Genomic DNA, 25,201 nt, shown 5'->3' with positions numbered 1-25,201 from the left:
CAGAGATTACCAGAGGAACAGCTTGGGGAAGCGAGACCACAACCACCAGACTGCAAACGAGGCGCGTCACCGCCAGCGAAGGAGGCGCTTTAAATCTCGGGCAGGGCTCGGGCAGTGCGGGAGCCCTGTACTCTTTTTCCTGGAACTTGCCACTTGCCATTTGTCCTGTGCCACTGCCCTGAGCCAAAGATTACCAGAGGAACAGCTTGGGGAAGCGAGACCACAACCCCCAGGCTGCACCGCAAGGCGCACAGGAGGCGCGTCACTGCTAGCGCCGGAGGCGCTTTAAATCTCGGGCAGGGCTCACGCAGCGTGGGAGCCCTGTACTCTTTTTCCTGGAATTTGACACTTGCCATTTGTCCTGTGCCACTGCCCTGAGCCAGAGATTACCAGAGGAACAGCTTGGGGAAGCGAGACCACAACCACCAGACTGCAAACGAGGCGCGTCACCGCCAGCGAAGGAGGCGCTTTAAATTTCGGGCAGGGCTCGGGCAGTGCGGGAGCCCTGGACTCTTTTTCCTGAAACTTGCCACTTGCCATTTGTCCTGTGCCACTGCCATGAGCCAGAGATTACCAGAGGACAGCTTGGGGAAGCGAGACCACAACCCCCAGACTGCAACGCAAGGCGCACAGGAGGTGCGTCACCGCTAGCGCCAGAGGCGCTTTAAATCTCGGGCAGGGCTCTCGCAGCGCGGGAGCCCTGTACTCTTTTTCCTGGAATTTGACACTTGCCATTTGTCCTGTGCCACTGCCCTGAGCCAGAGATTACCAGAGGAACAGCTTGGGGAAGCGAGACCACAACCACCAGACTGCAAACGAGGCGCGTCACCGCCAGCGAAGGAGGCGCTTTAAATCTCGGGCAGGGCTCGGGTAGTGCGGGAGCCCTGGACTCTTTTTCCTGGAACTTGCCACTTGCCATTTGTCCTGTGCCACTGCCATGAGCCAGAGATTACCAGAGGACAGCTTGGGGAAGCGAGACCACAACCACCAGACTGCAACGCAAGGCGCACAGGAGGTGCGTCACCGCTAGCGCCAGAGGCGCTTTAAATCTCGGGCAGGGCTCTCGCAGCGCGGGAGCCCTGTACTCTTTTTCCTGGAATTTGACACTTGCCATTTGTCCTGTGCCACTGCCCTGAGCCAGAGATTACCAGAGGAACAGCTTGGGGAAGCGAGACCACAACCACCACACTGCAAACGAGGCGCGTCACCGCCAGCGAAGGAGGCGCTTTAAATTTCGGGCAGGGCTCGGGCAGTGCGGGAGCCCTGGACTCTTTTTCCTGGAACTTGCCACTTGCCATTTGTCCTGTGCCATTGCCATGAGCCAGAGATTACCAGAGGACAGCTTGGGGAAGCGAGACCACAACCACCAGACTGCAACGCAAGGCGCACAGGAGGTGCGTCACCGCTAGCGCCAGAGGCGCTTTAAATCTTGGGCAGGGCTCGCGCAGCGCGGGAGCCCTGTACTCTTTTTTCTGGAACTTGTTGCTTGCCATTTGTCCTGTGCCACTGCCATGAGCCAGAGATTACCAGAGGAACAGCTTGGGGGAGCGAGACTACAACCCCCAGGCTGCAACGCGAGGCGCACAGAAGGCACGTCACTGCTAGTGCCCGAGGCGCTTTAAATCTTGGGCAGAGCTCACGCAGCGCGGGAGCCCTGTACTCTTTTTCCTGGAACTTGCCACTTCTCCTGTGCCACTGCCCTAAGCCAGAGATTACCGGAGAAACAGCTTGGGGGAGCAAGACCACAACCCCCAGGCTGCAACGCGAGGCGCACAGGAGGTGCGTCACCGCTAGCGCCAGAGGCGCTTTAAATCTTGGGCAGGGCTCGCCCAGCGCGGGAGCCCTGTACTCTTTTTCCTGGGACTTATCACTTGCCATTTGTCCTGTCCACTGCCCTGAGCAAGAGATTACCAGAGGAACAGCTTGGGGGAGCGAGACTACAACCCCCAGGCTGCACCGCGAGGCGCACAGGAGGCGCGTCACCGCTAGTGCCGGAGGCTCTTTAAATCTCAGGCAGGGCGGCAGGGCTCTCGCAGCGCGGGAGCCCTGTACTTTTTCCTGAAACTTATTACTTGCCATTTGTCCTGTGCCACTGCCCTGAGCTAGAGATTACCAGAGGAACAGCTTGGGGGAGCGATACCACAACCCCCAGGCTGCACCGCGAGGCGCACAGGAGGCGCGTCACCGCTAGCACCGGAGGCGCGTTAAATCTCGGGCAGGGCTCACACAGCACGGGACGCGCACGGGCGAAGTCAAGGGTAAGCCCGTTTGAGCCTGTCAGAGCCCTGAAGAGGCCGGGCTGGGCCACCTCTCCAACGTCTATCTTGGAGAACTGGGCTAAAGCTGGATCAAAGTAGTCAGCACTAATGAAGACAGCCATCAGTGACCCCTTAGCTGTCTGCTTCATTCTTAATTTTAGGGATTAAGGCAACGATGTTTGCACCACTATTTAAATACCACGACTAAGTCCAACGTGAAGGTGCTAGAAACAGGAATGTAATCCCTATACAAACCCAACAAGGAAGATAGGGTAAACCTTTCTTCCTTAACAAACTAGACTTTTTAAAGAAATGAACAGCACCCTTCAAAGTGAGATACACAATGTTTGATAAGCAATGTCTCAGTATTTGTTAAGAGACATATAACATTTTCATGCTTGTTTTCCCAAAATAATATATACACAAAAAGACTTTAAATCTTCAATTTTCTTTCTTTTATTCAGTTTTTCATTTTCTTTTTAAAACAATCGCTGATAGCCAAAGAGCCAACGCGTTTCGTCCGTTACCGGACTTCTTCAGGGCTGAATAGACGTATAATAGTCAAATTTGTGAGTGCTGCATGGTTTTCGCAAAGAAAGATCATAAAAAGTCAAAGGAGAGTCCTTTCTTATCTGTGGATTTATGATAGTTCAAAAAGACGTCATATGGTGTAGCAACAATTTTAGATTGGCCAAGATAAGCCAGCAAAAACGCAACGACAAACGTAGCAACAGGTCCTCTGGTTCATTCTGCCCACTTGCTGCCTACGGCCGTCCCCTGACATCTGTATCTGGTCCCCCATTGGCAGGTGAGCGTGGTCTTTATTGTGACAGTCCTACACAATTAAAGTTCTACACTTTAGTAACAATGGGGAAGGAGAGTGGGATCTCCTGTACTCGTCCCACCACAAGTATAAACAGTATGTTAGAACGAGCTGTAAGCATTGTCGCCGATGAAATTGAACATGTGGAGAGGCGCCTATCTATGGGGGCCACATCTGGTCAGGTCTGGCCTTTGGTGGTGGTGGTTGCACTGGATCCCATGCTCAACCCATCGGTCTCTACCTCTACTTCGCAAATTAATATAATGAGCCCCCTGCAAGGTTCAACGACTACTTTGAGTCATGTAGGCGACTACACCAATGCCGCTAATAATGACTTGCCTTGTGTCTCAGGTAACGAGGATAACATGGTTAATTTACCCGGCACTTCAGATTCTACGATTATTTCTCCTACCCTGGGCGCTAAAGGAAAAGGAAGTCGGCCAAACCTGTGTGTACTAAAAGGAAACAACCGCCATGCAATATTCCCTCTTGTACATCAATGAGTTCATGGCTCAAGTGCCCTCCTTCTGTCTCTACCTCTATTGTTAACTCTGACAGACGCTTATTTCACCACTGCAAGCAGGTCAATTGCTACTCAGACTGACTGTTATTCTTTTTGCACTTTGGGTGGTTCTTTGGACAAAAATGTTATAGATAATGTTGTGAACACTATGTCAACTAGTAATAAAGGCCTGATTGACAAACATTTCACTACTCTATGGAAACACTTAGATCGATTAGACACTTTGTCTAATAACATAAGTTCTCAAATAAAATCAGTCAAGCAGATATCGACTGTGGAGGGAAGCATCAATGGGATTACTTATGAATCTGCTACTATCACAAATCCAAATTCACAGCCATTGTTGGCCTCCTCCATTTCTAAGGATTCATGTGTTACCTGCGCCAAAATGAAGGGATGTTTTACATTGGGAGTGGTATCATCAGCAGTAGAAACACAGCCTAGTAGAGATCCTCCCAGTGATGGTGAAAGTATAGCATCCTCACTACCTACTAATGCTCCCTACTAATGCCCCCTCGCTTTCCAACCCTAACGTAGTGCCGCAGACCCATCAGGGCCTGACCAATTCGATTGCGGAACAACAGAGAGAGGGTATTTCATCCCCGAGGCCTTAGATGACTTAATACCCTGCAATGAGTTATTAAACCTACCGCCCGCTGCTTGCCCATATGTGCTAGTTCTAGCCGGAGTTCTCCTTCTTAGAAGTAACCAGGGAGAATCTTGGGATCAACTCCGAAATAAATGTGCAGACTGGGTCATAAAACATAGCCAGTCACTGACCGGGAGTCACAGACTGAAGAAAATATTATGGCACGCAGGGTTGGATGGGTAGAGACTTACATTAAAGACATTCAGGGTGACTGAATTGTTATTAATTTTCGACACCCAAATATGGTGAGGTCTCTGTTGTCATCATCTGGAACAAACATTGCCAGAACAACTAAGATCTGGCCGTTGCACCCAAGTCATTTCTATAAGCCCTCCATTGAGCATAAAATTATAGCCCCCTTCATTACTAAAACATATAATAGGTTTTCTCCCCTATCGGCCCTGGACCAACTAGATTGACTGGTTTCACCGGCATTATTAGATAACACTGTGATTAACCACTGTCCTTCAAATTTGTCTACCTCCATATCAGCTCTTATTGAGCCTGTGGAGAAAATTTTGTCATGGAATATAGCGGGCCTAAAGTCAAAAAGAGGCCTTTTAAATTGGTAAATTTTTCTAGCAGATCATCATATCATTGCCTTTCAGGAAACGTGGGAGGTAAATGACTGTTTCTATTTAGATGGTTTTAAATCTTTTTGTAAATATGTTATTCCCTCCAAAATGGGTAGAGCACGAGGGGGTTTACTTTTAATGTTTTCATTAAAACTCTCCTGTAAATTCCGAATGATTGAATATATATCTCACCACTTGCTAGCGGTAGAACTCTCATTAAAAAAATTGTCCTACTTTGCTAGTAGTAAATGTTTATAATTACTTTTCCAGAGATTACGAGCTGGAACACTTGCTAATCCTAGAGGAGTTTCTGGAAAATTATGAGGAGGGTAAATCTTTACATTATAATTTAATAATTTTAGGGGATTTTAATATTAATTTGTGCACTTTAAACTGTATTCTTGACCTGGACCAAGGGGAGTTTTCCCCTATGCTAAATCATTTTGAACATACACTAGCTGGTACTTTCTTGGAAAATACCCTTTCAGCCCATAATTTACTATGTCCCTGGCAAAAAAACAGCGTGGAGCCAGTACCAACTTATACAGGGCACGGATGGTCTAGTACCATGGACTATATTTTTCTGACTGCATCACTAGCCTCAAATATTGTGGACCTAACAGTATCTTGGTCATGTTACAGTGACCATAACCCCCTTATACTTACAATTTCACTCTCAAAGATTGAATTGAGGGGATAATTACCCATATTATAAATAAAGATATCATAACTAAAGATCAAAATCAAAGGTTAAAATGGGAAAGGATTATCCCAGATAGCTTCCTTGAAAACCTGTACACTTCCTGTGCCTCGGAAATCCAACTCAGCCTAGATTCATCCAAGGATGATTATACCACTCTAGAAGCCTTCGAAACATTAACAAAACAAATTTCTACAGACCTTACGGTTGTGAGCAAGGCCAGCTGTTCGAAGGCCGAAAGATGGTTTGATAGCTCTTGTTTTAAAACTCACAGGGAGCTTTTACAGGCCATCAAACGTATCCCTAGAGATACAATAGAAATTAGAGCTAAAATGATGGCTTACAAATTGGCTATTCAAAATAGAAAGAATCAGTTAAAAGAGCAGGCGTGGGAAGCCCTGAGCGATGCATGCGTATTGAAAGATAGTGCAAATTTCTGGTCAGTGGTCAATAGCCCTTTCCTCTCCGATTCCAAAAATTTAAATAAAGTGTGTTTAATTCCAGCTGACCAATGGGTTTCGCAGTTTAGCCCTATTTTTAATAATGTCAGTATAGAAGAAATTACAGAGCCCGTGGAGTTTGAGCATAGTGGTGCAGGCCTTACCTTTTACGTAGAGGAAGTTTATAATGCAATTTTATCCACAGCGGGGGGAAAGGCTCCGGGCCCGATGGGGTACCGGCAGACCTGTTTAAGGCGGACGCTAGTGTTTGGTCACGAATTTTAGCACATGTTTATAATGCAGCGTGTTCACAAAGCCTCCCGTTATCCTGGGAAAAGGCAGTGATTGTCCTTATTTTCAAATAAGGTGCACAAGGCGACCCTATAAGTTATAGGCCGATCTCTCTTTTAGACTCTGCTGTTAAAATTATGGGCAAAGTCATTTTAGAGCGCCTGACGACTTGGTCAGACCCGTTAAACGTTATTTCCGATCTACAATATGGTTTTAGGGCGGGCAAAGGGACTCTAGACCAATGCCTTAACTTACATTTAGTCAATACTTATAGTTGTAGATCAACTAGGTGTCTTTTATCGGATTGGGAGAGTGTTTCCTTTGCTATTGGCTTTTCTCCTACTTGTACCTTCTCAGGAATTCTTTTATATAGCCCACCAGGAGCACATGCCAATTTTTGTAATGATCTGCCAGACACTGCTATAAATTGCGCCAGTCTCACCTCCAATTTTTCTATCTTGGGTGATTTCAATATTCACCTCGACGAGCCTGACACCTCCCCGTCGCACGATCTCATGGCAGGCCTTGAAGCGTTTCAATTGAAACAAATCGTTACTGGCCCTACCCACAAATTAGGCCATCTGCTCGACCATTTTTTCACCAATCTTGCTAAAAAAATTTGGGCTGAGACCGTTATTGTACCTTGGTCGGACCATTTCTTGTTATCTTTTGTTTGGACCCCCCTAGATCGGTCACAACCTGTTATAAGAACTAATAAATTGGGTTGCATATGGTCTAAGCTCTTAGCAGAAAAATGGGCAGCTAACCTTAAAAACTCTACCCCTGCATTCTGCTCTAATTCTATTAGGGCGAATTAATCTTTTAACACCTGGCTGGAGTCCTCTTTGGACCTCACCCTCCCTAAGAAGGAATTCTGTCATCGAGTTGGCGCTAATAAAAAAGCGTGGTACTCCCTTGAATTAAGACTGCTTAAACAGTCATGCAAGCAGACCGAACGGAAATGGAGGAAGGATTTTTCTGAGACCAGTAAGTGCAATTACAGAACTGCACTTAGGCTTTATAAAAGTAAAATAAAAGTTGTACAAGCCAGCTACTACCAGGAGAAGATTGTCTCTGCCTCCGATTCTCCTAGGGAAATTTTAAAAATGTTTAAATCTCTTATCACCCCCCCTGGTCCTTGGACTGAACCGGTGAATGCTCAAAAACGCTGTGATGAATTAGCAATTGTTTTCGCCACTAAGGTCGCTAACATCTATTCGCTTTCAACAAGTTAGGCTGGAGGAATTTGCCCCGCTTGACCTACCTAATTTGCAGCGACTCCTGGGGAATCTTAAGTAGGGATCCCCGGCCGACGCCGCCACCCCCCCCACCATCCCCCCCCTCCCCATTCTTAAGTTGGTCTCGGAGACAATTTCCCCAGTCATTCGGGATGTAATTAATTCCTCCCTTGCAACTGGGCTGGTCCCGCCGTTATGGAAACAGGCAAGAGTTAAGGCCCTACTGAAAAAACCCAATTTAGACCCTGAGGACTGGGCGAATTATCGCCCCATCTCTCTACTACCAGGTATTGGCAAACTTGCTGAAAAACATGTTAATTCTATACTAGCAGCGTTTGTGGAGAATAACAAAGGCCTGCACCCCACCAAGAAGGGCTTCAGAAGCAAGCAGGGCATGGAGACTGTCCTTCTTGCCATAGTCGAAGAAGCTAGGAAAATCGTGGATACCGGAGGCTGCGCTGCTATTATTTTGTTAGATCTCAGCGCAGCCTTCGACACGGTAAATCAGTCTATCATGATTCAAAGATTGAGTGAGGTGGGTGTAGCAGGGACTGCCCTTAAGTGGTTGCAGTCCTTTCTCTCTGACAGATCCTTTGTGGTGTTCGAAGAAGATGTTCTTTCGAAACAGATCCCTCTGCAGTATGGCGTACCCCAGGGATCCTCATTAGGCCCTACCATGTTTAACATCTACATGAGGTCCCTGGCGGACGCGGTGCTTCCCTGGGGGGTCCAGTTGGTCACCTACGCTGATGACACTCAGCTGGTGGTGTCCCTCAGCCGGCATGATACTTGCGAAAAGGACCTTACATCCTGTCTTAGCAAAGTATCTGAATGGATGGATTTGTCTTTTCTTAAACTTAATGGTTCTAAGACGGAAATTATGTTAGGACACATGGCCCCCATTAATTTAGATCCCTGGTGGCCTAGCTGCCTTGGCCCTCCCCCTTCTCCCAAGAAACAAATTAAGAGTCTAGGCGTATGGCTGGACCCTAATATTAGCTTCTTAGTACAATCACGTAAGGTTGCTGCTACTTGCTAAGGCCTGATTAGATTGATAAGGAAGATTCTGCCTCTTCTTCCTTTTGAAGCCAGACGTTTGTTGGTTCAAGCCCTTATTTTATCGCGGCTCGATTACGCTAATGCGGTCTACCTGGGCGCACCTCAGGGAACCATTAAAATCCTACAGATTGTTCAGAACTGCGCCGCCCGACTTCTAATGAATGTTCCAAAGCGGAGTTCTGCTAAGTCAGCACTATGTCAGTTGCACTGGCTGCCAGTGCAGCAAAGGATTTGGTTCAAGGACATGTGCACTGTTCATAAGCCATTACTGACAATGGACCTGCTCTGATTCAGCCTATGCTTCAATTATATCAGATCCCCCAGACTCTCAGATCAAACAATAAAAAACTTCTTACAGTCCCTATGATTAAACGGGCACGTACGGGTGGCCGACGTTTTCCACTTCATGCCGCAAAATTCTGGAACCAGCTTCCCGACTCCATTCGTCTGGAACCTATCTCCGTTTCAGGAAATTGCTGAAAACCTTTCTCTTTCCTTGATCAGTGAAGAATGATTAGGTGTCACCAATGCGCTGGGATGCCCTTGGGTAGCCATGCGCTATATAAATGCGTATTCATTCATAGGAAAGTATACGATTGCCAAAAAGGGAGTACTACACTGGGCTTTTATGGATCTAACACAAGCTTTTGATTGCGTTAATAGGTCCAAACTATGGCTCATTTTAAGAGATATGGGCCTTGAGCCCCAATTAGTGGCTTTTTTATTCATGATTCATGAAAAAAACATGGCCGCAGTTAGATATAATAAAAATGCTGATTTGACAAGCCCTTGGGATGTAAAGAGGGGGGTACGTCAGAGATGTATATTAGCCCCCCTCCTTTTTACTCTGTATATAAACAAGCTGGGGGATTGTGTTACCAACTAGCTGTATAGACATCCCTAGGGTTGGTATATAAACAAGCTGGGGGATTTTTTTACCAACTAGCTGTATAGACATCCCTAGGGTTGGTGACAAGAATATACTTGCATTGTTATATGCAGACGATACGGTTTTACTTGCAAGAACAGCTGTGGGACTCCAAAGATTACTAGATGGTTTTATATTTTTTATGGACTCTTTAGATCTATCAATACATTTTAAGAAGTCATATATAATGTCTATTGACACCCGAAAACCCTCTAAGTTCAAATTTCATTGCAAGGGGGTTGAATTAACAAAAGTCCCAACATTTCCATATTTGGGGGTACTCTTTGATGACTGTGGGTTGTGGGGATCGCAAATTATACAACAAAAGAATACCTTGACCAGAGAAATGGGGGCTACCCTAAATTTTGCAAAGAAACTAGGAACCAAACCATTACCCGCCCTGTTGAAAATTTATAAAGAAAAGTGTATCCCCATGGCGTCCTATGGTTGTGATATTTGGGGCTATAAGGAAGGTAAAGAGATTCAAAGAACCGAAGATAAGTTTTTACGTAAACTATTGGCGGTACCTTCCACCACCCCAGCGTTTATACTACATGAAGAGGTTGGGGTGGGGTATATCGAGGATGAGATAGCGATAGCTCCTTTGCTAATTTAGCTCAGAGTTTGGGTTAGTCCGAGCACAGAATTAAATCAATTGGTTATCAAGGATTGTATAGCTTTGGATAGAGCCTTGGATATCCCATGGTTGAAGTATAAAATGGACCTAACTAAATGGCTAGGTTGCCCTGATTTATATAACAGGCCGACACCGATGAGCAAATCTAAAATTAGAGCCATTAAGTCACAGTTTTTGGAGATGCAACAGGACCTTAGGGAGGAAAAGGAGCTAATAAAACCGACGGTTAGAAGATATATCACATTACCTTTGTACAATCAAGTTCAACCATATTTACTTATTATTAATAATGTTTTTCATCATTTTTTGTTAACAAGATTTCGATTACATTTGATCCCTTGTTTTTTAGCTGTTCCACAAGGTTTTGCGAAACAAGGTACTCGCAAACCCTGTCCTTGTGACGATTTTTCAGAACAAGATGCCTTACATTTTATCTTTTTCTGTGATTTTTATGTTCAACCGTGTAAAAGATTTATACTTCCCCTTCTCAAAGACTCATTTTTTCCAAGTTAGGCCCGCTTTGCTATACCTTCAAATGCTATCTTCGCCTATGGTCTGTTTCGTGGTTGCAAGTTTTTTAGCAGGAGCCATCAGATGTAGAAAAAAGCTGTCATTTTAACAATTACTATCAAATCATCTTTTTCTTTATGTAAACATGATTATTTGAATGTTCGCTGTTATTTAAACTGTAAACTTATCACGTTGCACTTTATACTACTGCAAAAACAACAATTGATGGACAGAATGCAGAACAATGTCATACATTCACCCCAGTACAGAGATCTGGGCCTAAATCCATCGTTTTTTTGCACTCCACACCACCCCAGGTCAGACATGGCTATATGCAAATCAGCCTTGACCCTGTGCCTCATGGGAACAGTCCAGCCCGAACTGCCAAGCCATGTCTTTCCTGGACCGGAATCAAGCATCCAAGGACCGGTTTCTGGCTATCAGCCTTCATCAGACTGGATAGCTTGACTCCAGTGATGTGGAGAGCATGGGACTCACGTCTGAGCATACCCATCCCACTCGGGGTGATAAATGCAAAAACAACAATTGATGGACAGAATGCAGAACAATGTCATACATTCACCCCAGTACAGAGATCTGGGCCTAAATCCATCGTTTTTTTGCACTCCACGCCACCCCAGGTCAGACATGGCTATATGCAAATCAGCCTTGACCCTGTGCCTCATGGGAACAGTCCAGGCCGAACTGCCAAGCCATGTCTTTCCTGGACCGGAATCAAGCATCCAAGGACCGGTTTCTGGCTATCAGGCTATCCAGCCTGATGAAGGCTGATAGCCAGAACCCGGTCCTTGGATGCTTTATTCCGGTCTGGGAAAGACATGGCTTGGTAGTTCGGACTGGACTGTTCCCATGAGGCACAGGGTCAGAGCTGATTTGCATATAGCCAGTGTCTAACCCAGGGTGGTGTGGAGTGCAAAAAAACGATGGATTTAGGCCCAGATCCTTGTACTGGGGTGAATGTATGACATTGTTCTACATTCTGTCCATCAACTGTGTTTTTTGCCATTTTCACCCCGAGTGGGCTGGGTATGCTCAGACGTGAGTCCCAGGCTCTCCACACCACTGGAGTCAAGCTATCCAGGCTGATGAAGGCTGATAGCCAGAAACCGGTCCTTGGGTGCTTGATTCCGGTCTGGAAAAGACATGGCTTGGTAGTTCGGACTGGACTGTTCCCATGAGGCACAGGGTCAGAGCTGATTTGCATATAGCCAGTGTCTAACCCAGGGTGGTGTGGAGTGCAAAAAAACGATGGATTTAGGCCCAGATCCTTGTACTGGGGTGAATGTATGACATTGTTCTACATTCTGTCCATCAACTGTGTTTTTTGCAATTTTCACCCCGAGTGGGCTGGGTATGCTCAGACGTGAGTCCCAGGCTCTCCACACCACTGGAGCCAAGCTATCCAGGCTGATGAAGGCTGATAGCCAGAAACCGGTCCTTGGATGCTTGATTCCGGTCTGGGAAAGACATGGCTTGGTAGTTCGGACTGGACTGTTCCCATGAGGCACAGGGTCAGAGCTGATTTGCATATAGCCAGTGTCTAACCCAGGGTGGTGTGGAGTGCAAAAAAACGATGGATTTAGGCCCAGATCCTTGTACTGGGGTGAATGTATGACATTGTTCTACATTCTGTCCATCAACTGTGTTTTTTGCACTTTATACTACAGCATTTTGCACGTCACTGGATATCCCCTGTTCTATTTAGTAATTTTAAATTGCAGTATCTACTATACTGTGAGTGCTAAAATTTACTTCTTAAATATTAATATTTGTCCATTCGTTTATGATAATGTGAACGTAGAATTTTGTACTCCATCAGTTAGTATTCGATATTTATATGTTATCATCTGCTCCAGCTAGGAATTTTAACTTGTCTCCTTATTGTATATAGTAATATGAATTTGGCACTATGCACTTTATATGAATCCTCTGCTCTATCCAACAATGTTAAACTTTATTTTTTGGTTTACAACACCTTAAATTTTAATTGTTATTTGTAAAGTAATGTATTTTTGTTGATGAAACGTCTCCTCCTATATATTCACTTTTATGGCATTGATTTGTCGAATAAAGTATCTTTGACTGACTGACTACTTAGTTTTGGTTTATAAATCTGCCACATGATCTGAACTGCTGATGGTCGAGATGTCTGTGCATAGTGTCTTCATGAAGCAATAAAAGGGTCGGAAAAATAAGTCCAGACAAGCCTTGCTGGATTAAAAGGTAAAAGGCAGCCTATTTATTAGGATCCAAATAGGTCCATCAAGTGGGCATAACTGATTTGTGGATTAACTCAGTTGTAGAATTTAAGAGGGACACAATAGTACAAATCAAAGGTGACAAAAACACTGAACTTCCCGCCACCAAAGTATGGCATGCCCAACAACTAGGAAAGGAAACAAATGAGACAGTCGGGGCTGCAAATTTCTGTATCGGCACACAATTGGAACCTTTGGTGGGAGGTGAGATTATTGTTTCACTACTTCAGATTAGGGAGGTTACTGAAGTTCTACAAATAGAGTAGACAAAGCAGTCAGTGTTTTCTTACAGCAATTTTGATACAGCGTTCTATCTAATACGTCAGCAAGGAATGCAGGGTAGCAGACTTCAGTGCAATTAAAATTATCACAGGAGGATTCTAGATCAATGCCACTTGTCCTTACCCGGTCAGTCGGTATACCAAAGTACTCAAACAGCTGCCGGATCAAGCTGATCAAGAGAGACATTTACTGCACAAAGTTGAACTGCGACATACAGATTGGCAATCCTTTGACTTTGGTTTCCAAAAGGATGTGGGACTCCTTCACATCAACTGCAATGTCAAAGAAACATGGATCAGTTTAAGAGATAATATTGATATTGTTCACATCTTAAACAGAAACCAATCATATTCATCAAAAATAGTTCACTATACCGAAAATAAACCCTCTCCAATAACTCATCCAATGAATTATTTAGCAATGGAAAAGATAAATAGCAGTTAGATAGTAACGTGCAAATTAAAAACCAACAGTTAAGCTCTCAGTGGAGAGGGAGCCTTTATCATGTAGACATACAATACAATACACAAAAAGTGAAACATTTCCTTTCTTAATTTTCAGAGGGAGAGTTAGGGACCCACATTCATCTAAACAGAACAGCAAAATATATTTGAAGTTATTCAGACTGTATGTTTAAATATCATGTATGCTCCTAGTACTTAGTTGCAAGGGTCGTGGGTCAAGGGCATGTAATGATCAGGACGACTATAGTGAGAAATGAAAATGAAGGCATTCTAGGTTGTCTTGCTTTTGGTGTGTTCCCCTTTCTCCTTTGTTCAGCCCTCAGTTCCCCCTGTGGTGTGTGGATTTGGGATACGTTGTCTAGACCCAAACACGAAAGTTACAAGTTATAGATTCTGTGAATCCTGATGATGATAACTGAGACTATAGTGTTGTTGCTGTACTATTTATTTCAATGGACTAAACCAAGCACTGTTTTGGAGTTTGTAAACCCTGTTACTGGTTGCTCCAATAAAGGTTATTAAAAAAATGTTAGTAATCCACGTTTCCTTTTTTTAGATTATACCTTGAGTTAACCACAACACATTTAACAGTATCAGTCAAGCTCACTGAAATTGATAGTTAGGAAACGGAGACACACGTTCCTATCAGGCAATAGAAGTCATGCATTTCCAAAGGAAAGTTCCATGTTGTCATTTTTCGGGACAGGTTATGCCAGTATCAAGACACAGGCAGAAGACAAGTATAAAAGTTACCATTTAGAGGCAGACCCACTACACAAGACCATTTATCAATGCTAAAATGTTGGCATTCTCCAGTGACCACTAGCGTATCTATAGCTTTTAAATCAGGCGTCTCCAACGATTAAATTAGCTCTTCAGCTACTTGTAACCAACTCTACTGTGTGCAGCCTAGCCTACCAAATTAACAGCATTACATGGCTGAATTAATATATGTACATCCAAATTAAACAAGCATTGGCAATGCCAATAGGTCTTACCTATGGTTGAGCTATTGGCTTTGACAATCTGTTGGTGGTGGCTAACTGGTGGTTGGGGGGGGCTATAATTGGACTGTTAGAAAAAGCGCTATGGAGCTGCTAGTACTGGCCACTACATAGCTTATTTTGTCCGTCAATTGGGAGAGTGGAGCATAAACCGAGACGGGTGCAGCTGGAAATGTTAGAAGAAACAAGGACGTGTGGGTGGGAAAGGGGAGACGAAGCAGGATGGGGGCAGGTGAGGGAGAAGAAACAGGATGGGGCAGATGCCGGGGAGAAGAAACAGGATGGGGGCAGCTGGGTGAGGGGGAGAAACGTGTGTGTGTGAGGGAACACAAAACAGGGACAGGGTGGATGAAGAGAAGGGAAAAAAAGCACTATGACACGACCGGCGTTGACCGCATCATAGCGCTTTTTTTTCTTTTGTTGACGAAACAGTACCTGAATCACAGAGCGAGCAGCAGATAGCCAACAGAGGGACACTAAGCAAACTTAATTCACATGTGCTTGGTCTATGCTCCACAGAAAGAAAAGGAAGTGACGCATCGCAGGTGCTACCCAATTAAAAGGCAGCAACAAAGAGTGACAATGACGCCAACAAATAGTAAGCAATGGGTGAGTCCCCTATAGGGGCCACTGCGGTTTTCCCTTATGTTAGCCTAACTACACACATAATAGGCTGCTTTTGCCTTGCACACGTTACACAGTAACGTGCTTGTTTTTGTGCCACATTTTTATTTTCAAAATCTGCTGCACTTGTTTCATTATTCTGCCTTCTGCTGGTATTCAGTCTATAAATTGTACACGGCCAAACAATATTGTGCCCTGTTTTTCGCTGTGGTTGGACACCTAGACATAATAGAGAGATCCAGATGCTGTTTTTTTAACAGCGCAAGTCTCATCATAAAAGCCAAGACTTGCAGTTCTAAAAACAGAGCACAATGAGGCTTGCACAGAAAAGGCCTGAGTTGCAGAGCAACTGATTAGGACTCTCGGGTAAGGGGTCCAGCACTAAATCCAGAGATATTTAGTATAATATTGTATTTATGTAGTAAGGGTAGGCTTAAGCTACGAGCCTGAGTTGTAGAGCAACTGATTAGGACTCTCAGGTAAGGGGTCCAGCATTAAATCAAGAGATCTTTAGTATAATATTGTATTTATGTAGTAGGGGTAGGCTTAGGCTAATTTGTCATTCACTATGAAAGGGCTTTTCATTGTGTATAGTTTATTATTTCTGCTAATCCCGTTATTGATTTGTATGTGTCTCCAAAATGCAGCACAGTTTTTGCATAATAGTGCATGTTAGTTTCAATAAATATGGTACGGTTTCTACGTGTCTCTTTCCTTTTATTGTGGACATGTGAGTGAGAGAACGTAAGGGGATAACCGGTTACCGTGAGCCCTGAGAGAGTTCAGAATGTTGTGTTCTGGGGTGCTAAGTAACCAGTCTCTCTGGAAGGTTTGGAGGGCATGTAAAGCACTGTGAGTTAGCATGTAGGGACTCAGTCACCTTACCACATCAGTACCTATGGCGCCAAATCCAGACTGAGGTCCTGTGATCCCAGGCATAGTTCTGTTTCTGGGTTCCGAGCCCATTATTGAACACAAAAGTCTCACAAGCGGGAGTGCATGCTCATGCAGGTTCGATCTAAACAGTATGTATTTTGGACACAGATTTGTGTATTTCCAGAACCCACAAGCTTATGTGTGGAGAAAAATGGTTGGATTTGCTAAACATATTTAAAGTTTATACTTCAGTGATAAATCATGAGATGTTGTGGAGGCTTATTGCATATATGATTAGGTTGGTGCCATGGGCATTGCAGCTATGGCTGTTATATATCACCCATGTACGGGACATTCCACATTGACAGATCATTTTTTCAACTAATGCTGGCAACCATGCCTGGTGCACGGAGGTGATCACTTCTGGTAATCTTGCAAATGGTGACCACTAATATAATCTTGACTGATGATGTTACGATTACAACTCTAATAATATTAGTAGTTCTGATGCTTTTCATTGAACATACGTTGCTCTTATTACCAAAAAGATTGGAGGCCCCAGTTTTAAATCATCCGCAAAAGAGATATGTTACATTGATATGAATTACTCTTGAGTTTGATGGATTTGCTTCAGAGAAATCCTGATTGCCTACTTAAAGTTCATAATAACAAGTTCTTCACCATCTCCTAAAGAAAGCCTTAACAAGTATTACAAAGACTAAGTGTGTAGTATAGTAAACTATACAGCTATTACTTCTGATAAAACAGCATTACTACACTGGGGACACTGGCAAGGTAAAACATGTTAAACGAAGAATGTGTTGACTGGGCGAACTGTGAGTGACTACATCGAACCCTGATGTCCCTGGGTTTTTTTCTCCAACATTGCTGCATTTCATTTTTGGGCGTGATCACATTTATTCAATTGTGATATAAAAAAGAAGTATTGGCAAAGCCATTAGGTCTGGCCTTGGCAAGCTGGTGTAATGCTGTTAAAACTGTCAGCCTTAGGGTGGTCTTCCCCCAAACTTTCACCCTTACTCTTCAATATTTTTCTGATCTTGTTTTTGTTGGCTTTAGAACTGTGCAAACCAGTTCTGAAGTGTATGTGCTCACTCCATGAAACCATTGGCTTATAAGTAAATGAAATATGGCAATTGGGGAGAAGTCCCTAGTAAATTGGTACAACATGTACCCGGGCCTGCAAATGAAATGTTACTAGAGGGCATGCAGCATTGTTGTGCCACCCACTTAAGTAGCCTTGCAAACCTGTCTCAAGCCTACCACTGCATCCTATATGTGCAGCTCTAAACTGCCATTTCGATCTGGCAAATTAACCATATGCCAAGCTTAAACCTTCCTTTTTAATACACAAAGGTCACTTCTAGGGTAGGCCCTAAACAGCCCACAGGGCAGGGGGTGCAATGTCTATAAAAAGTAAGACATGTCCTTTAAAGTTTTATACTTCCTGATAGTGAAAAACTCCCTAAATGTGCTTTTCATTATTGCAAGGCCTACATCTCCCATAGGATAACATTGGAGTCACCTTATTATATTTAATATGGATAACTTCCAAATGGGAACAGGTGAACAGATCATGCTTGGTGTCTTTGGAACTGTAATGAAGAATCCTCCTTTATGGAAAATTCAAATGTTGTATTACAATTTTAAATAGCCACTTTTAGAATGTTGTCATGTTCCCGTCTTAGCCGTTTCGTGCCTGTAACCTATCTCTGGGTGACATCACTAGTTGCAGTTGGTATTTGTGTATTCCTTTTAGACAGTCACAAAATATAGAGAGCTTAGGTGTGCCTGGATGGGCCATCACTGGCAGTATGGGAGGGTGGAGCTGGACACAACCAAACTTACACTTGAATAGGCTGTGTCCTGTCTTCGCACAAAGGACTGCATACCCCCTGTAGTCAGGGAATTGGAGGCAGGAAACCTGAACACTTCAAAGGATTTATTTAGAAGTTTCTCCCACTTTAAAGAATGCAGCAGGTATTAATATTGGACCTTAGACACAAACTCTTCAGCATACTTCTGGGCCTGTGGACAACTCTGACAAAAAGGAACTGCTGTGCTGCTGAAAGGATTGCTACTCTGCTTGACTGCTGCACTAAAGGAATGCTGCCCTGCTGTGCTGACCTGCTGCCATCTTGCCTGGGTGAGAAAGACTGGAGCTGCAACCTTTACCCAGGGCCACCAGAGTGGACTCCAAAGGCTAGTTTCTTGTAACCAGCACATGGACTCTGCAACTGTGAGTCCTACCCTGCCAAGTGGTGCCACCCCAGTCCTGGACCCTTGGAAGTTGGCCTGAAGGTGCTCTACGAACCCATCTGTGGACCCAGCAGAACAGAAGCCTCTCCTCTGCTGCGCAGTTGGCACTTAGGGCTTTCTGGCACTATATTTACTGCCATTTTTCAACTTGTATATCTCCAGTTCTACTGATTGGAACTTTGTCGTTCTGGTCCCGATTTAGTTTTTTTATTTACTCTATTTTTCTAATTTGGTGTGGGATTCTTCTTGTGTTGTGTTTTTACTTCATTACTGTTTGAATTGCTACATAAATACGTTTACATATTGCCTCTAAATTAAGCCGGGCTGCTCTGTGCCAAGCTACCAGAGGGTTGAGTACAGGATGAATTGGGGTTTGCTTGTGACTTGAACCTGATAAGGATAGTGGTTCCTGCTTAAGTAGGGTTTCACCCCAATCAACCAGTAACCCAATTTCTTACAAATACTTTGTTGTATTGAAAGCGTATGACACAAAACAGGAATAAAGAAAACATGCTGATGGCATAGCATGGCAACCATATGTACGCAACTTTTTGGAATTGTGAATCACTGGAAAACGGTTTGTACTGACACATACAAGATGTGCTATTGTCTCTGAATTGTATGTTAAACACATTGGAAACACACGATAACTATGAAACCATTTTTTTTTAAATTCACAATGGAAATAGGAAAAAGTGGCAACATATTTTCAAACCTGCCCGGGTACTCAAGAAAACGTCTTTTTAGATGGACAAAAACAAGTGATCAGTAAAAAAATACTGCAACTCATAGTGCAAGAGTGCCACTGGCTGAAATGGGCTGCCCAATTCTGTGGTCAGTGGAAGCTAAATGTGATTGACAGTTGAACAAGATGGCTGAGCCCCACACCCCTCCTATATATACATATGTATATGTTTTTATGTATTTATTTTTGATTACCTGAGGATGGCAAACAACTAAAGCTGCATTTAGGAAAATAAAAACATTTTCTGATGTTGAGTTGTGTATTTTACCTTCTGTGCTGCTGCTCTTCCTTCCCATCATCCAATGTAAACAAAGGCTGGTCACTCACAAGCATTTCTATGCAGCTTGAGCTCTGTGTTCAGAGCTGGACCGGTGACACACTCTTGGACTGCTCAAAGAATCCTATTTAGCTCTCAACTTCCCGAACTTAAGGAGTATAAAGCTGGCTAAATTGCTGAAGTAATTATGTTTTTTTCCACCACAAGTCTTTCCAGAGCGACCCAGTTAAGACGATGAAGTTTTAAGTGACACAGGATCACTGAAGTTTTTTTAACATTATTTGCAGTCCAAAACTTTACAGGAGAGGGAACATTTGGGAAATGTATCTTTTTATATCAAAAGTGTTTTGTTCTGCCACCCAGCACACGTCTCACTGCTCATGCAGCATGACACCAGATGTTGCATCAGGATACAAATAAAAGGGCTGCTGGAGTCTCTACAGGAAATCTACTAGTGTCTATGTACTCTTTATTGTTGCAGTAACAATTCCCAAACCTTGCTCCACCTTCAATGGAAATTTAAAATTTGGGAAGAAACAGAACATATCTATAGCCAGGCAGGAAATAAATAAGAAAGATAGGCAAGACCCTTCTAGTATACATCCCTGAAGGGTTGGAATTTAAAACATAAAGGTTGGGGTTAAGAACAGAGGTGTGTGTATGGGGATGTGGCTATTAGTTATGGTTAACAGTTGACTGTATGTGATCAAAAACACCATGGGGCATGTGGATAAGAAAGTGGTGGAGCGTGGGTCAGCACCAAAATTGCTATTGCCGCGCTCCCTCCCTTTAGAAACGCAGGTATGCAAAGTATTTACAATAATACTGAGCACCCCTTTATTTCTCCCGGCACTGGTGCTGAATTAAGCAGCCCAGCAACAACGCAGGCACCCTTGCACCACAGTGCAAGGGTGCCTGCGTGGAAGTAATGACTGTTTATGTGCAGGGAGATGTCCCTTCCTGCACATAAACAATCCAGAATGGCGGTTTGTAACTTCAATGAATGCTGCTTTGTGCAGCACACATAGAAGATGCAAATCGTCATTTTTTAAATGAATGTTTATGTGTAGGAAGGGACACCTTCCGGCATATAAACAATCATTTATGGCAATTTTCTGTTTCTATGTGTGCTGCACAGTGGAGCACACATAGAAACAGCAAAAACAAGATGATTAGTTTAGTTTCATAATAGTTTATTAGTCAATTAAAAGCAAACATGAACATACAATTCAGCAAGGTAAAAAAAAAAAGAAGAATGCATACAAAAAAGGACTACAAAAATTGTCATGCCTGTACTTCATCCATTGGGCATCTTATTGCTTGTCCTTCACTTTTTTAACTTTCCTCCCTAACTGTATAAGAAAAGATGCCAAATACAGATATTAAATGGATCAAAATGGCTGTTCGAGGCTGATTTTTTTCCCTAATGTGTAAAGTGCAAAATTGCCATACAGGCAGCTGGAGTTTACATAAATAGATAGCTATAGATAATTAAAGTGCTTATATGCACGGTGCCGGATGGACCATAGTCTTTCTCCCTGTAAAAGTGCAGATGTGCAAAACTAGATGAAATAAAGGATTTCTCCTCGCTTCGCCATGTTAAGACCACATTTTTCCTGGTCGCAATTTTTGCGCTGCCTCTGATTTACGCCACCCTTTTAAATAGGGGGCAGCGTCAAAATCAATGGGTGTTGCAGCGGAACGCCCACCACAAAACCCATTGCACACCCTTTCACGCTAAGTGTAGCAGGAAAGGTCTTATTTACAAGGCGGCATTAAGCCATGTTAGGTAGCTTAACGCCGCCTTGTAAATAAGGAGAAGGGTTTATCACCACAAGAACGTCACTAAAAGAGACGTTCCTGTGGCAATAGGGGCTTGTAAATATGCCCCCGTGTTCCATTCTGGACATTCAGATAACACTTAACAAAGTTTGGAAAATAACGCCAGTAGAATGCCAGTAAAAGGGTGTGTTGTCTGCAAGGTGTTCTCATCCACAACTATGCTTGACCCTGAAAATAAGCATTAGCAAAGCTAATAGGTATGACATTGGCTGCCAAACTTCTGGTTTTGCGAACGCTTGTCTTGTTTTGATATTGTATTGTATTATAATTGCATTTATAAAGCGCTTACTACCCCTGACGAGGCGTCAAAGCGCTTTCCGTGACCCATAGAGGATTAGTGTTGAATTAGTATAGTGAAACAGGCAAGTACATTTTAAGTGGTGGATAGGTTAGTCAGTTATTTGGATTTGGAATGATAGCAGAAGGGTAGAGGAGGGAAAAAAGGTTTGTATTTATATAGCGCGTGTTACCCCTTTTGGGGTATTGATGCACGCTATTCAGGAAGCCCGAAAGGATTAGTGGTGAATTAATATGGTGAAATATTAAAGTAATTTCAGTGGTGGATATTAGTCAGAGTGAGAAAGATAGCGGAGGGATAAAAGGGGAAGAAAGGTTTGCATTCATATAGCACTTGTTACCCCTGATGGATGTTGAAGCGCTTTTCTGCCGAGTAACACGCCACTCCGGAACCCATAAAGGAATAGTGTTGAAAATTAGTACAGTAAAATGTGAAGTCATTTGAGTAGTGGATATGTTATTCAGTTATTTGGGAAGAGAAGAGTGGGTGGCGGGATAGTGAGGGGAAAGAGGTTTGTATTTATATAGCGCTTGCTACCCCTGATGGGGTTTTGAAGCGCAAGTAGCATGCTACTCTGGAACCCATCAGGATAAGTGTTGAATTAGTATGGTGAAACATGAAAGTAATTTTAGTGGAGGATATGTTAGTCAGTTATTTAGATTGAGAAGGGTTGGGGAGGGGTAGAAAAGAGGGAAGAGTTTAGAAAGGTTTGTTTTGGGGATCGATGATGCAAGGTTAGAGTAGGAGAGAGTCTAGAAAGGGTTATTTGGGGGATCATAGTAGTGGTATGGGGTTTGGGATAAATGAGGGAGTGGATGTAGAGGATATATTGATAGATGAGAGATAGGTAGTGCATTGGAAAGAGTAGTAGAAAGAAGTTTGAGTCAGAAGGTTGGGCTAGAAGATATATTGAGCGAAGTATAGGCCGAGAAATAGGGAAGTGCATTGGAAATGCTAAATTAGAAGAAAGTGACAAATATATAGATCCATAAGTACACTGAAAGTACATAGATGCATAAAGGAGGTATGTATATTGGGCAGCATTTCTGGCCCTGGTCAGTCTCGAACAGGCAACTGCCCTTGTCTTCTCCGCCCTTAACAGGCTCAAACAGGCAACTGCCCTTGTCCTCTCCGCCCTTAACAGGCTCAAACAGGCAACTGCCCTTGTCCTCTTCGCCCTTAGCCTCGACGACTGGGCTGAGACGCCCAGGTCAGTTAAAAAACCCTGATCTCTACGTCCAATAGAGGCCCTAGCCCTACCAGAAGTCACAACCCAAGTCCAAGCAACCAATGGCACAGGAAGCCCTAGTCCCTACTTCCAATAGAAAGCCTAACCCTACTCTTAGTCCCACAACTAGTCCAGCAACCAATCACACAGAAGCTCTAATCGCTACTTCCAATTAAAGGTCTAACCCTAGCCCTAGTCCCAACAACCAATAACCCAGGAAACCCTAGTCCCTACTTCCAATAGAAATCCTAACCCTAGCCCTAGTCCCAACCCTACATTGATTGCATCACAGACCCAGAAACCAATCAGAACACTCAAATACCCAACCAATGAGGACACTAACCCTAATCCAATAGAAACATCAGATACAACCACCAATCAGTGTATACATGTACCAACCACTAGCAGACCATATAAGGTCCCAGCGACCTAAGACAAGGTTTGCTGGCCAGGGAGTTGGAAGCTGCTTCTCCTGTTCAGAATCTCCTAGGAGACAGACCGGCTCAATCCACACTTTAGACTTCTGCAGGTAAAGGCCTCACTAACTTGAAATCTAACAATACTGTTTGAATAAAACTTTACTCCCTCTCCTGGCCAAAAAACAAAGTGCACAGTCCCTAGTAAACACAGTTTAAACAGCTCACAGAAGCCCCCTCTGATGTAGAATATCCCTGTTGCTCGGGCCGGGGGTAGACAGGGGGGCTGGTTTCATTGGCTTGTGAACACAAAATGGTGGCTGGGGGTACACTGTTTTAACATACAGGTTTTAGCACAGAGCAAAGGAGAAATTTGGAGGGGAAACTGAATAGTCACCAGGTATGAGAGGGAAAAACTACAGAGTTTGGACTGCAAATCCCACGATTCAACACGTTAAATGTAAGCAATCATGGCAGGAAAAACCACAAGTTTAAAACACAACACAGGTGATAAAATATGCAATCACAGGCAGGTTAAAACTACAATTTTAACTGTAACAACCACAGGCAAAGACAATAATCACAGAAAGAGAAAATCTTTTTTTTTTTGTTTTGGGGAAGAGTCAGCACTAGTCTGCCTCCAAACCACTTACTGGACTCTGCTCACTGCAATCTGGGGGCACAGGTAGGCTGGAATTCACAAGATGGAGGAGAATGATTTGGGGTGCACCCAGCAAGCCCTTAAGGGGTCTGGGCAGGTGTGAGGGAACGGCTCAGTTGCCTGGTAGTTGAATAGCCAAACCCCAGTCCTGGGTCTGCTGGCCTTGGGGGGGCTGGGGAGCTGCTTTTCCTGTTCAGAATCTCCTAGGAGACAGACAGGCTCAACCCACACTTTGGAATTCTCTCAGGCCAGTTAGCAAAGCAGTGAATGTTAAGATGACAATTAGTAATACAAAATGCACATGCAACCTTTCTGATCATTTATTCCAATTCCGCAAAATGTTGCAGCAGTCACCCACTGGTTTTCAGATCGTAAAATAATCCCTTGTCAGTCTCCCTCCCTTATATTTGTTATTACAGCCTGTACAGGCTAGATCGATCACAGGATGAAAATGCAATCCAGCCTAAATTAGTTTTAAAACTTTACTACACGCTCAAAGTTTTTGGTTTCATCAAGTACACATTGCCATAGTAATGCTTGCACTCAAGGGAGCTACATTTTGTGGGGATGCACCTCTCGCGTAAGAACAGAATGCAATCACTAGATGGCCAGTGGTTGACGTGGAATGTCCCGTTACCCCGGGTATGACAGTAGTGGGTGGAATTAAAATGTGAATGACATATCAGCCAAACGGATGAAGAAGGTTGGCTAACATCATACCTAAAAAAATATAGTATTCGACCTCGCACTTTTAGAGACCTACCTGCGAGTGGATTTGCTGGCGCATTTCCGCCCTGATCACCCTGTCATTGCCTTAGAGCTAGACACGTAACTAGATACGAACAGATCTTCTGATCTTTGACACGCCCGTTCGTCAACTCTAGTCTTGGACAACTTTCATACACTTCCTTTTCGCAAATCATAAGTATGTTGGCTTAACAACTACATGCCGTTCAAACCTCGCGCTGATCCACCAGTACTGTTTAGCCATTGGGCGGTGGCTCATCTGCCTACAGACAATGTTAACCAATTGCTGCAACCAGGAAACATTTCTATTGCACTATTGGTCGAGACGGCAAGAGACTAACCAATGGTATACGGAGCTGAAATGGGGCTAGAAAGGGGACAAGTGTTGCTTTTCTCTTTTCTTAATGTAGGCTGCAGTAGTGGCCACTGTGAAACTTTGGGACGTTTCTGTCGGTCCTGTTAACCTATATTATATACAAAGTCTCCCGAGAAGGGAGTAGGTCGATTGAAATGATATAAGGGGAAAGGACTTAATTTTACCAAAGGT

At 43.8% G+C, this 25,201-nt stretch overlaps 1 protein-coding gene across 1 annotated transcript in view; it reads right to left on the bottom strand.

Annotated features, from left to right (window-relative positions):
- MTFR2 (mitochondrial fission regulator 2) overlaps nucleotides 1–24,919 on the bottom strand; it is a 187,643-nt gene extending 162,724 nt beyond the window's left edge. The window contains exons 1-2 of the mRNA XM_078647015.1: nucleotides 24,671–24,919; nucleotides 13,316–13,464 (exon numbers count right to left, since the gene is read on the bottom strand). Of these exons, the coding sequence (XP_078503141.1) occupies nucleotides 13,316–13,378 (63 nt within the window). The 5' untranslated portion in view covers nucleotides 13,379–13,464; nucleotides 24,671–24,919. The remainder of the gene's footprint in view (nucleotides 1–13,315; nucleotides 13,465–24,670) is intronic.
- Nucleotides 24,920–25,201: the final 282 nt, after the last annotated feature.

This window comes from Lissotriton helveticus, chromosome 6 (assembly GCF_964261635.1).
Source record: "Lissotriton helveticus chromosome 6, aLisHel1.1, whole genome shotgun sequence".
Taxonomy (NCBI): Eukaryota; Metazoa; Chordata; class Amphibia; order Caudata; family Salamandridae; genus Lissotriton; species Lissotriton helveticus.
Note: the sequence above shows the minus strand (reverse complement) of the source record. Positions and strands in the feature narration are given on the sequence as shown.